This window comes from Rutidosis leptorrhynchoides, chromosome 10 (genome assembly GCF_046630445.1).
Source record: "Rutidosis leptorrhynchoides isolate AG116_Rl617_1_P2 chromosome 10, CSIRO_AGI_Rlap_v1, whole genome shotgun sequence".
Lineage (NCBI taxonomy): Eukaryota > Viridiplantae > Streptophyta > Magnoliopsida > Asterales > Asteraceae > Rutidosis > Rutidosis leptorrhynchoides.
The window spans coordinates 339,057,767-339,070,308 of NC_092342.1; the positions used below are offsets into that span (position 1 = coordinate 339,057,767).

Sequence of the window (12,542 nt, forward strand, 5' to 3'; positions counted from 1 at the left end):
AGGTTTATCTTCTACACCAATTTATCAGCTACAAAACAAGAGATATTAACAACTAATTCTTCTCAATTTCATTTTATTTTACTATTTCTCACTTACAAAGGTATGATTTCTTCTCGATTTTACTTTATCTCTCACTTACAAGTTTCTTAGTCTGAATTCGTGGTTCCACGGATCATTAAATAAAATGACTATAACATTTACATTCACTTAATACCTAAAACATATTATTAAACTGTTTCGTGTAAACAAACCCGTGATTTCACGGGTCATTTCACTAGTTGTTCTTATAATTCATATTTATTATTCAATTGAGAGTCTGGTGTTGATAAATCGAATACTGTGAACTAATAGTGACATTTTGGTGTGATAACTTGAAAGTTCTTTAAATGCTAGTATATCAACATCTAATTCTACAGTATATCTTCACCCTACAGTTGCATCATGACACGTTATATACTTGGTTGCTCTAAGATTACATCTGATTATTTTAGCAATAACAAGATATTGTTTAGGTCACAATATTTACAACATTACTAAAAAAAAACTACAAGCTTCATAATTAAAACAAACATATCTAGCAACCAAATCAAATCGAACCCAACACACTCATTCTACAACACGGACAATGCGCATGACTCTCTAACCAGGGTAACAAACAGGCCGAATGGAACCGATGTGCACAAGGCAAACGGGCTAGCTTCTCACCAACCTTAAACTTGTCCAAACAAACCGGACACTCATCTTGATCCATTGACTTCCATTTTAACCCCATTTTCCCCCAATTAAACTTCGTCAATCCACCCTTTTTCAAACCAAAAACCTCCATTTGTAAGACTCCAACCGCCATTGAACTACATGGATGATTTCTCCCAAGTTCATCCACAAAATTACAACCCCTTGATCTTTCTTGACTACTTGGGATACTATGTAAGTCCAAAAGATTTAAACCCATATCAGAGAACAGAAAAGGGTATCCAAAGATGACAACTTTTTTAACATTTGAAAAATGTCACAAAAGAATGTTAGTAAACCAAGTATCTTGACCATTAAAAAATTGGTTACCTGTTGTTTTCTGATGTCCAAAGGCTTCTGAGCCTCCCATCAAGTCTTTCTTTGGCTCTTCTAGCCTCACCATCTAGCTTCCCATCTTCATTTGATCGGTTCACAAAGCTTCTTTGCTAGTATTTTAAAACATTTTAAATAAAATTAATATTTAAATAGCATAAAATGAAATAAGATAACATATATGATCAATCTATAATTCTATACCGAAAGATAAGTGGTTGTGAAATGGCTATCATAAAATCCCCTGTTTCTAGTTGAGCCAAAAGCCGAATTGATAATAAACGATGAATCGGACCACCCAGTACTCCCTCGAAACCTCCTCCTTCGAGCGCATTCGACTCCTGGTATCGTACCAGCCATTCGAGAAAACACCTTAGCTTTTACATCAACAATTAGACTAAACCTTAAAAATTCATAATATCAAATCAATCAAGCTATTCAAATGGATGTTATATATAACGAGGAGATATTTTGGCAGACAAAAGTGAGGTCCACCAATTTGAAATTATTTTTGTTTGACAAAAAGTTTCAATTATACGTTAGAATTATTGAATTCCACTCGGACTAAAATCAACTACTATAATCATATCATGTAATAATAAATTCATAACACTATTGAAACTAAATCTCATAACACTATTGAAACTAAATCAAACAGAGTTTTGTTTTTTTTCTTCTTCAAAAAAACTAGAACTTTAAATTAACAAAAGGGACTTCATTAACCAGAGTTTTGTATTTAGGTGAATGATTTTAATGTTTAAATTGAAAGAATTAAAAAATTGTAATGATCGGTTTTGATTATAAGCTGAATTGATACAATTGTTTCCTATTATTACATTCTTGCTAAGTGTTTTATACATACAAAGTTCTAACAGCTAATTCCAATTAAGGAATGGTTCCAATAAACCTTTTGGAGCCTTCTTTTACAAAAGTGGAATTGGACAGATTTGTAACCGTTACTTGTGATATGTCTTTAAAAGGGAAAGGATGAAAGTTCACTTTCTGATCCCAAAGGTCAAATTACCAAATATGGTAATTTGACTTGGAGTCTTCAATTGCAGTATTCTAACACTCCCCCTCAAGTTGAATAGTGGGGTTTCCAATATTCAACTTGCCAAGAACTTCGCTGAAGAGTCTTCCGTTGACAGATTTGGTGAGAATGTCAGCTAGCTGATCTTCGGACCTGATTGATGGAAGGGAAATGATTTCATCATCTAATTTTTGTCTAATAAAATGTCGATCAACTTCCACATGTTTGGTTCGGTCATGTTGAACTGGATTTTCTGATATGGCAATGGCTGCTTCGTTATCACATAATATCTGAATGCTATCTTCTGGTGGAAATCCGATCTCTGTTAGTAGTTTTCGGGTCCACAATGCTTCTACAACTCCTTTGGCTATCCCTCTAAACTCTGATTCTGCACTTGATAGAGAAACAACCTTTTGTTTCTTGATTTTCCATGCAACTAAATTACCTCCGACTATTGTAAAGAATCCGGATGTAGATCTTCCATCCCCTTTTTCTCCAGCCCAACTTGCATCTGTATATATTTGAGTTCTTAGATGCCCATTTTTCTTGAAAACAACTCCATGATCCGCTGTCTTTTTCAAATATCTGATGATTCTCATTACGGCTTCCATATGGTGAACCTGTGGTTGGTGCATGAATTGACTCACAACTCCAACTGCATGTGCTATATCAGGTCGAGTATGAGCAAGATAGATGAGTTTTCCCACCATCCTTTGGTATTGCCCTTTATCGGCAAGATCAGCTTCATCTTCCATATATAGCTTCTGGTTTGGAATCATCGGAGTATCAGCTGGTTTGCAATCAATCATACCTGTTTCTGCAAGAAAATCAAGAACATACTTCTTTTGACAGATAAATATTCCCTGTTGGGATCGTAACACCTCAATCCCCAAAAAATATTTAAGTCTGCCTAAGTCTTTCATTTCAAATTCTTTAAATAAGTTTACTTTTAAGTTAGAAATTTCCTGTTTATCATTTCCTGTTATTATCATATCATCAACATAGATGATTAAACATGTAATCAAATTTCCTTTTCGTTTAAAGAAGAGAGTATGATCCGAGTTACTTTGTTTAAAATCGTATTTTTTCATAAATAAAGTAAATCTCCCAAACCAAGCCCGTGGGGATTGTTTTAACCCATATAAAGCCTTTTTAAGTCGACAAACTTCCCTGTTTTTGAAGTTGTCACTGAATCCTGGTGGTGCTTCCATATAGACTTCTTCCTTTAATTCGCCATGTAGAAAAGCATTCTTCACATCAAATTGGTGAAGTGGCCAATCTTCATTTGCAGCGATAGAAAAGAGAACTCTAATGGTATCAATTTTCGTAACTGGTGAGAAGGTTTCGGAGTAATCGATCCCATATGTCTGAGTGTACTCTTTCTCAACCAGTCGAGCTTTATATCTTTCAATAGTTCCATCTGGTTTATATTTTATCGTAAATACCCATCGACTTCCCACTGGTTTTTTTCCTTGAGGCATGACACATTTTTCCCACGTGTTATTATCGTTCAAGGCTTTCATTTCAACTTCCATCGCTTCTTTCCAGTTTTTTGAGTTTAGAGCTTGTTCAACGGAAGTTGGAATATTTTCAGAGTAAATTGCGGAATTGAACTGATGAGCTTCTTTCGACAGATTTCCCTGTACTATATTAGCCATAGGATATCTGGATCTTTGCGCTTCTCTTTCCGGAGAATATCGTTTTGGTGGGACACCTCTATTGGCTCTTCGAGGTAAGACATAGCGTTGGGTGGTTTCGTCGGGATTTGTGTCAAAGGTTTGATGTTCATTGTTCGGGGAGGTTTCAGTAGTCTCATGGTTTAGTGGGATAGTTTCCGTGGGTTCATGGTCTTGTGTTGGTTGTGTTGGCTCGGGGTTTAGTGTTGGAGTTTGTATAGGTTCAAGGTTTTGTGTTGGCTCGGGCTCTCGTGTTTGAGGTGGTCCAGGGGTTTGTGTTTGAGGTTCAGGGATTTGAGTTTGAGGTGGTCCAGGGGTTTGTGTTTGAGGTTCAGGGATTTGAGTTTGTGGTATTTAATGTGGTACCCACGTCATCCAACCGAGAGTGTCATTACTTTCATTCTCCCCCTCACTCGTGAGTTGGGTATTGTTGTAAAAATATTCAGTTTCAACAAAATCACAGTTCATTGTGGTAAAAACATGACGCCTTTTTGGACTATAACATCGATATCTTTTTTGGTTTATTCCATAGCCAACCATGACACATTTTTCTGCACATGGATCTAGTTTGGTACGCTCATGTTTTGGGATATGGACAAAGACCGAGCACCCAAATATTCGAGGTTCAATGCTAAATGAAGTCGGGAGGTTATGGAATTGGGAAAGGGTATCTTTGGGGGTTGTTGTGCCCAAAATTTTGGTAGGTAAACGATTGATAAGATAAGTGGCAGAAGTAAGAGCTTCGGGCCAAAAACTCTTTGGAACTTTGGATTCAATTAATAATGCTCTTGTCATTTCTAAAAGTAGTCGATTTTTTCGTTCGGCTACGCCATTTTGCTCGGGGGTATGAGCACATGAGGTTTGATGAATAATCCCATTATTTTCGCAAAAATATTTCATCGATGAGTTCACAAACTCACCCCCATTATCGGATCTCAAAATTTGTATATTTTTGTTAAATTGGGTTTGTATCATTTTATAAAATTGGGAAAACTTTTCAAACACTTCAGATTTGTGAGTCAGAAAATAAATCCAAGTCATGCGTGAATGGTCGTCAATAAATAGGACAAAATATCGGAAGTTTTTCCCTTCAATAACCGGTGCAGGACCCCACACATCAGAGTGGATAAGAGCAAAAGGTACATCTTTCCTAGTATTACTAGGTTTGAATGTACTTCGGTGACTTTTGGCCAAAATACACGTCTCACAGTTTAAATTGACAAAGGATTTTGAAAAACTAGGAAATAGAGCATGTAAGTATCCGGCAGAAGGATGACCCAGTCTCCTATGCCATAACCATGCCTCTCTGTCAGATGTTCCGTGTGCAAGCATCACAGAACCTTGTTGGGTTACTTCGTCTACATAATATAACCCACCCCGTTCAATGCCCCGCCCAATAATTACCCCGGTCCTGATATCTTGTAGGATGCAAAAAGTAGGGTGTAAAGAAACAGAACAATTTAGTTCTTTTGTAACGTGGCTAACGGATAGAAGTTTATGAGATAGGGTAGGAATATATAAACAATTTGATAGTTTCATAGTCGGAGTGACTTCAATTCTCCCACCCCCTTCCACTTGTACAGTCCCTCCATTAGCCGTTTGGATCTTATTAACACGGGGTTGTGATTCGGAATAAAAATCAGATTTTTCAAAAGTCATTGTATGGGTAGCACCGCAGTCAAAAATCCATTCGTTGTTTTTTGTATTACTCGAAACAATATTCGCTTTTCCGATAAAACCAGTATTATTTAAATGTTTATTGTAAATGGAATTTTGATCTTGTTTTAAAGTATTAACATGACCTTGGGCCTGAGTATAGTTTTTAGCCTCTTTAAAATGACGTTGGGCCTGAGTAGTTAAACAGGTTTGTTTTTGGGCTTTATTTTGAGCCTGTTTAAAACTATTAAAAAAACATTGGGCCTGAGTGGGGTGTATAGCCTTTTTAATATTATGGCCCATTTCCCCTTTTTTAATATCAGTATTATTCTCTGCCTTTGTACCTATCCGTTTCCCTTTTTCAGATATCCATGTATCTGTCACAAAATTAGGGATATTTCTCTCCCTTTGTTCTGTACCAGTAGAATTTTTACCAAAATTAGGGTTGATATCTTCATCCCTTTTATCCACGATTACCCTTTTTCTTGTGTCTCTTTCGGTTGATTTCGAATGAATATGAGGGTTTAATCCCTTTTCTTCGATCGATTGCAACAAACTGAATCTATTTGGGTGACTAAAAAGGTTCGGTTTAGGGATCCAGCTAGGATTTCCCTTTTTGGTCGATAGAAAACAGGGATTTTTCCTAGTTTCTTTGGCTGATTGAGACAGGGAATTAGGGTTAAAGTTTTCAGACTTTCCCCTTTTTACGGTTCTATAACCGATTTTAATAAATTTAGGGTTTGAGGGTTTAACCCTTACCCATTTGGTTGATTTGTAAGATTGAGGTAATAAATTGGAATTACCTCTTGTTGATCTTTCGATTTGAGGGTTGGATCGTATGTTGCCGTTGCCGGTGACCATAGGGTTGCCTCTGGTGGTTTCATGGTTGTTGCAAGTTGCCTCTGCCATCACAGCTCTGTCAGGTTTCTGTTTGTGCCACCAATTTGGGTACCCAATGAGCTTAAAGCAGTTGATTATTGTGTGTCCCGGTATTTTACAGTAGACACAACTCAGTTGCTGAGATGGTTGATGGTGGTTTGTAATGACAGCTTCAGTTTCTGCAATTGGCGATGATTGACAGAGAATTTTCAGGTAGCTTCTTCCATTACACGTTGAGCTGCCGTCTAGAATTGACATGGCGGCTTGGTTTACTGAGCTACCGTCAATTTTAGACAATGGTAGCTTTATTTTCGGTAAATGATTGAGCCATAAAACGAGTATTTTGATCACTAGATCGATACCGTTAGCTCTGATACCATGTTTAAATTGAAAGAATTAAAAAATTGTAATGATCGGTTTTGATTATAAGCTGAATTGATACAATTGTTTCCTATTATTACATTTTTGCTAAGTGTTTTATACATACAAAGTTCTAACAGCTAATTCCAATTAAGGAATGGTTCCAATAAACCTTTTGGAGCCTCCTTTTGCAAAAGTGGAATTGGACAGATTTGTAACCGTTACTTGTGATATGTCTTTAAAAGGGAAAGGATGAAAGTTCACTTTCTGATCCCAGATCCCAAAGGTCAAATTACCAAATATGGTAATTTGACTTGGAGTCTTCAATTGCAGTATTCTAACATTTAAGTGTAATGCAAATGAATGAAGTCAAACTGATTGGGCTAGGATAAGAAGCTTAGGGTTGGCCGAAACACAGGACAAAAATGTGGATTTTGTGTTGTATGAAAAGACACGTCATCATCCTAACATTGAAGGCTTGAACACCGGCTTATAAGACTTAACTCCTAGGATTCTGTTCGCCTGTCCGGACCATATACAAAAGACAAATGCTCCATTTTCTATTCTATCTATTAATTACGGAGTACTAATTATTTATTTATATTTATTATATTCAAACAAATATCCAAAAGACTTGTTTGATAAGACTTGGTGTATATTTGATTGTGGTTCGATTCTCGCTATACACAAAATGCATATAATAGCTTTGCTTGAAAGAGACGGTAGGATTTTGTGTTTTGTTCTTATACGATCAAATCGATCCAGTTGAAATCGAATTGGTAATTCGACGGGCTAGTGTGGAACATGTTCAATGTCCGTGGCAACTAACAATATTCTAATTCTAATACTCATTATGTCAACAATATTCCAATGTTCCTCAAGTTGTTACGATGGTTCATGCTATGTTTATGTTGCAAACCAACTTTTTTTATAGCAACACAAACACATTCATATTATTCTCTTCTTAATTAACTTTTCAATTGCACATCAATTATGTATTGTAAGGTAGCCCTTTCAAGATTTAAAATGAAAATCAAGATTCAACTAAAAAAAGTCATAGAGGATTTGATCATCATTAGATTATAAGATAAGATGAAATTATTGCTATATATGAAATGAAAGCATCATTACTTGCACGTCTATTTGATGCAAAACACTTGATCAGATCTCCTTAACTTGTGCATCCTTAACCACACACTCACTTTCAACATTTTTCTTCTCATCATCAACTTGAAAAGCCGACACCGGATAAGATTTGTGAATGCCAGACGAGGTCCAAAACGTAATCTTATCAGTTGACTGATCATTAATACTAGCCTCAGTAAGCTGTATCCATATTAAGAGCTCCTTACTTTTAACGCCCGTTAATTTCTTGATCTTAAATTTCTCCATATACCCCGTTATTTCCGTTGCATAAGAAGAAATCTTGCCGATTTTTTCATTATTGTTTTTGCTCGGTTTCTTTTGTCTAATCCAAACAAAACCAGTGTCTTTCACATAACCACATTCTTCAATGTCTTTTACAGGCAAGAGACCGTTTGGTAGTCCCATTTTTTCGAGCTGCAATTTTATTTGTTCTTGACAAATTGCATCCCCATAGCAAATTTCCGCAATTGCCCTAATTTGTGGTGTCACAAGAGACATTTTGGTTTGATTTCGAGCTATGATTTGGTTAGTTTTGGATGAGATGAATGGATTATGGAAAGAAGTTAAGCTACTTATAGACTTACAGTAGTATTAGATATCTAAGTAATTGGTCACGTTCTTAATTTTGTGCAAATAATTAGAAGTCCGTGATAAGTTCTTAGTAATTAGTTAGGAGTTTTCTAGTTATAATTGGTTTAAGGACTAACCCTTCTACTATGATCTTAATAATTTGACCTTTATAAAATAAGTTAGGCTGGATGATAGATGATTTATAACCTACTAACTGTCTAATTCATCAATTTACACAAAAACATGATGATTATTTTAGAAGATGCGATTGGGTATTATTTATCAGCATGCTCATTTTGAGGATTTTTTTTTTTTTTTTTTTGGCAAATAACGAAACTCATAAAACGAGGCCGTTTTCCAAAAGAAAACGCCTTCAACGAAGAATACAAATAAACTGGGGGAGCTAGCAGCTAGAAAGCAACCAACTAAATGAAACTAATTTATAAACGAGTCTCCCGTAACAACCCAATAAACAATAAAAACGAACTAACTAATACAAGACCAAATACTACCCGTAAAAGACAGAACTAACCAAACGAACTAAGAGAAATCAACATCTAGATCCCGCCATTTTCAACTTACCGTTAACCGTCTCTTTCAAAATGTTCTTCCCGGATCAATTCTCTATCTTATAAGATAACACTTTGGCGGATCCATTACCCGGTTCGCTCTCCCCGGCCAAACGTATCATCATTTCATCAAAGGCCGCGAAAGCCTCCACGGACATTTTTCCATTCTCGTTTACTCATGAGCCGCTGTCTCTACCATCTTGAATCCCCATAAACATGTTTTGAATTGCGTCTCCATAATACAAGTCATCAAAGTTATCTTCTAAAATATGAATATTGGATACACGTTATTAAATTATATGAATGGCATCTATTTATAGGTAATTTAGGCCGTCACTTTTTTATGACCTTTTTGTTCACTTAACGATAAACGTTGGAATGAGGGTAGATTGAGTTGATCTAGTTGCAAAGATGAAATCACGTTCACATCCATTTTCCTATTTGTTGAGTTACCGTTTTATTTATTTTTTTTAAAAGATGAAATCACGTTCACATCCATTTTCCTATTTGTTGAGTTACCGTTTTATTTATTTTTTTTAAAAGCAAACAATTATATTTAAATTATCAACGATATGGTACAGGGAGTGGCTCACATGAACGTAAGCCAAACGTAAATGACATACTATACATTACATCTCGACTATCAATGATATCGAGAAAAAGATAAATCACGAGGAAAAAATAAGGAGGAAAACACGAAACACGCTTGCATCCCAACGCATTTGCACAATTAATGAAGATACGAGCCTGGGTTGTTTATCCAAACATTCCAATCTTCTTGAGATCCAATCGAATAACATACTTGAAAAGTAGACTGTAACACCCCGTTTTCCCCGTATATGATCTATAGGTGTATCGTGTATGTACGACTAGTGTACGAAGGGTTTGAGACATGTTCGTGTGTTGAAGTTCAAGTACGCGAGGAATGGTCAGAAACCCGTAGTGGGTCGCGGCGCGACCTGGGGAGCCGCGACACGACATTTAACTGAAATAAGGATCAGATGGCTTGTAAAATGGATCCCAGACCGAGAATAATCTCGCGGCACGAGGAATGATAGCTGGCGAGCTGGTACCGGATTTTGTAATTTTAAGGGTGCTTAGGGGCATTTTGGTCATTTTGCGTGTGTGCCAGATTTGGGATCTTAAATCCCATCCACTCATCTCATTTCCTTTATTTCTTTTTCCTTTTCTTCTTCATTTTCTCTCAAAACTCAAACACCTCAAATCATTCAAAGGAATTTTTGGAAAGGAAGAATCGGGATTCGATCGAAAGCGTAAGAGGCAACTTTGTTCTCCTCGTTCTTAGCTACAAGGTGATACTAGCGGTAAGCTCTAACTCCGAAATTTGTTTTTGTGTTCATCATTCAAATTTAGGGCTTTTGATTGTATGTTCATAAATGGAACCCTAGTAGTTGTTAATGGAAGATAATAACTAGAGTTTGGGTTTATAAGTGATGAATGCGGGTTTTGGGTTGGAAACCGATTTGGCCATGATTTAGGACTTGAAATTGGGTTTAATCACTAGGTTTGGTGATTATGAAAGTGTTGGAACCATTTTGGGTGCATTTGATTGACTAATTTTGAAATGGGTCAAAAATAGGATTTAAGTGTCATTTTGGGCAAGATAGGTGTTTAACACCTATGATTTGGGTTTAATCGGTGTATTAGGATCATACTCACTTGTGTTAGTGATTATTGGTTAGTTTGGGCGCGGTTTGTGCTTGGAAGTGCATTTGGGTCAAAATTGCACTAAGTGTTAGTTGGGTTGGTTTGAAAGTCCACCCTAATTGTGGTTTGTATTGTGTTAATGGAATAGGTACGTTCCATTGACGTGTTGCGGATTTGTTCGGTTGCATTCATCAAGACGACAAGGTGAGTGTTAATACCCTATGTGCATATGTATGTGTAGGATGGGTGTGGGTCGGGTGAAGTGATTCTCGGCTATAGAGCTCACTTCACATATAGGTGGATACGATGGACTTGTGTATAGGTCCAATTGGCACGGTTGTGCGTTTTGGTTGACCACCTTTGGCCAGGTGCACACTTTGTGTGTACGTTATCACATGTGCTTGTGATGTGGATTATGTAATCCCAATGGCGAATGGTTGATATTGAGTTGTGATGTGGATCACGTGTGGATGCGGATTCACGAAGACGCGCGTAGTTCGGTCATCTTATTGAGGTAGTGATCTCGTGTGGTTGCGGATTCACTAAGGCTCGTGTAGTTCGGCCAACCTCGATGTTGTTGTGTTATTGAAGATAGTAGTCTCGTGTGGATGCGGATTTACTAAGGCTCGTGTAGTTCGGCCAATCTTCATTTGGTATTGGGTTAAGGGGTTAACCTTGGGCGTTTTACGCTTTTGATATATATATATATATATATATATATATATATATATATATATATATATATATATTGTCGTATTGTTGTGTAGTAGCTAACCCCCAGGTGTAGCTTAATGGCGTGGTACATATCGTCGTTGGTGTACTTACTTTGTTGTTATTGTTAGCTTGTTGTATAGATTGTACGGTATGCTTAGATTAGCTTGCCTTTATGCTTGGATGCTCTGGTATGTGCTATTTGTTTATTATTGTGTGGCATGTTCATTTTATGCATATATATGTATGTAGTATATTCTCACTCACTAAGCGTTAGCTTACCCTCTCGTTGTTTACATTTTTATAGATTTGCATGGAGGCGGTGGCACGGGTAAGCGTGGGAACTAGTAGACTCGCGTAGGTTGCTTTAGAAGATGTGCTTTTGTATTGATTAGGATTGGGTAGCGTATCCCCAATCATCATGCTCGGTTTTGTTGGAAATTAAAATAGTCGGGTCGTGTTGCCCGTTCGGATATTTAAACTATGTATTAAATGTTTTAGAAGTTTATTGAACTTATCATTTGTGTTAAAGATGTTTTGGAAACATAATTAGGACCTAAATATTAATGTAAATAAGAAAAAAAAATACGGGCCGGTTTAAATACGGGTTGGGTCGTTACAAGTGGTATCAGAGCATGGTCTAAGGGATTTAGGTGACTTGAGATAAGTGCCTAGACTTAGACTTTTGTGTGTGCTTATTTGCTGCGGGACTTGTAGGAGAACGGGTCGGACGGGGACTTGGTTAGTGCCTTAGTGTGTAGGTGAACTAACTAGAATTGTGGCTTGTGTTGTGATATTATTTTCTTGCGTATGTTTATATCGCGTAGAATTTTCGTTGTGTTGGTTATATCATCGAGCGGGGCGGTCATTGTACTAACGAGTTGATACGGCGTGTGTGCGTAATAAGGACTTGCAAACCTTATTACGGGTGCAAATCGTGTCTAACAAGTGATGTACGACGAGTGTTTAGCAAGATGGGGTGGTGTTGTGCGTGTTGTTTTATACGTTCGTGGACTAATCGTTTTAAATTCTTTAGAATGACGACGCGAAACGAGATCGAGACGAATGACGATGAGTTTAACACTAGAGTTGCGGCCGCCGTTGCGGAGCAAATGGGTGCGTTTCGAGAAGAAATGGATAGAAAGTATTCCGAATTTCGGAGTAGTAGTGAAATGGAGCGTTGTCTTAAGAGCTTCATGAGGACTAAACCCC

The 12,542-nt window shown here is 37.0% G+C and overlaps 2 protein-coding genes across 2 annotated transcripts; both read right to left on the reverse strand.

Annotated features, from left to right (window-relative positions):
• Positions 1-442: 442 nt before the first annotated feature.
• LOC139872491 (probable E3 ubiquitin-protein ligase RHY1A) lies at positions 443-1,646 on the reverse strand. The gene is made up of 3 exons (XM_071860381.1): positions 1,270-1,646; positions 1,063-1,178; positions 443-923 (listed from the first exon to the last, which is right to left on the reverse strand). The coding sequence occupies exons 1-3, from the start codon at positions 1,423-1,425 to the stop codon at positions 587-589; spliced, it is 609 nt and encodes a 202-aa protein (XP_071716482.1). The 5' UTR covers positions 1,426-1,646; the 3' UTR covers positions 443-586.
• Positions 1,647-7,827: 6,181 nt separating this feature from the next.
• On the reverse strand, positions 7,828-8,310 carry LOC139871400 (uncharacterized). The gene has a single exon (XM_071859115.1). It carries the CDS (start codon positions 8,308-8,310, stop codon positions 7,828-7,830), a length of 483 nt encoding a protein of 160 aa, XP_071715216.1.
• Positions 8,311-12,542: the final 4,232 nt, after the last annotated feature.

What these genes read in the sequence shown, in the direction of transcription:
- LOC139871400 (XM_071859115.1), bottom strand. Translation starts at nt 8,310, where the DNA reads ATGTCTCTTGTGACACCACAAATTAGGGCAATTGCGGAAATTTGCTAT.
- LOC139872491 (XM_071860381.1), bottom strand. Translation starts at nt 1,425, where the DNA reads ATGGCTGGTACGATACCAGGAGTCGAATGCGCTCGAAGGAGGAGGTTT. An exon ending in TCACAACCACTTATCTTTCG is followed by an intron (nt 1,179 to 1,269) that starts GTATAGAATTAT and finishes TTAAAATACTAG; the next exon opens with CAAAGAAGCTTTGTGAACCG. An exon ending in TGGACATCAGAAAACAACAG is followed by an intron (nt 924 to 1,062) that starts GTAACCAATTTT and finishes GGACTTACATAG; the next exon opens with TATCCCAAGTAGTCAAGAAA.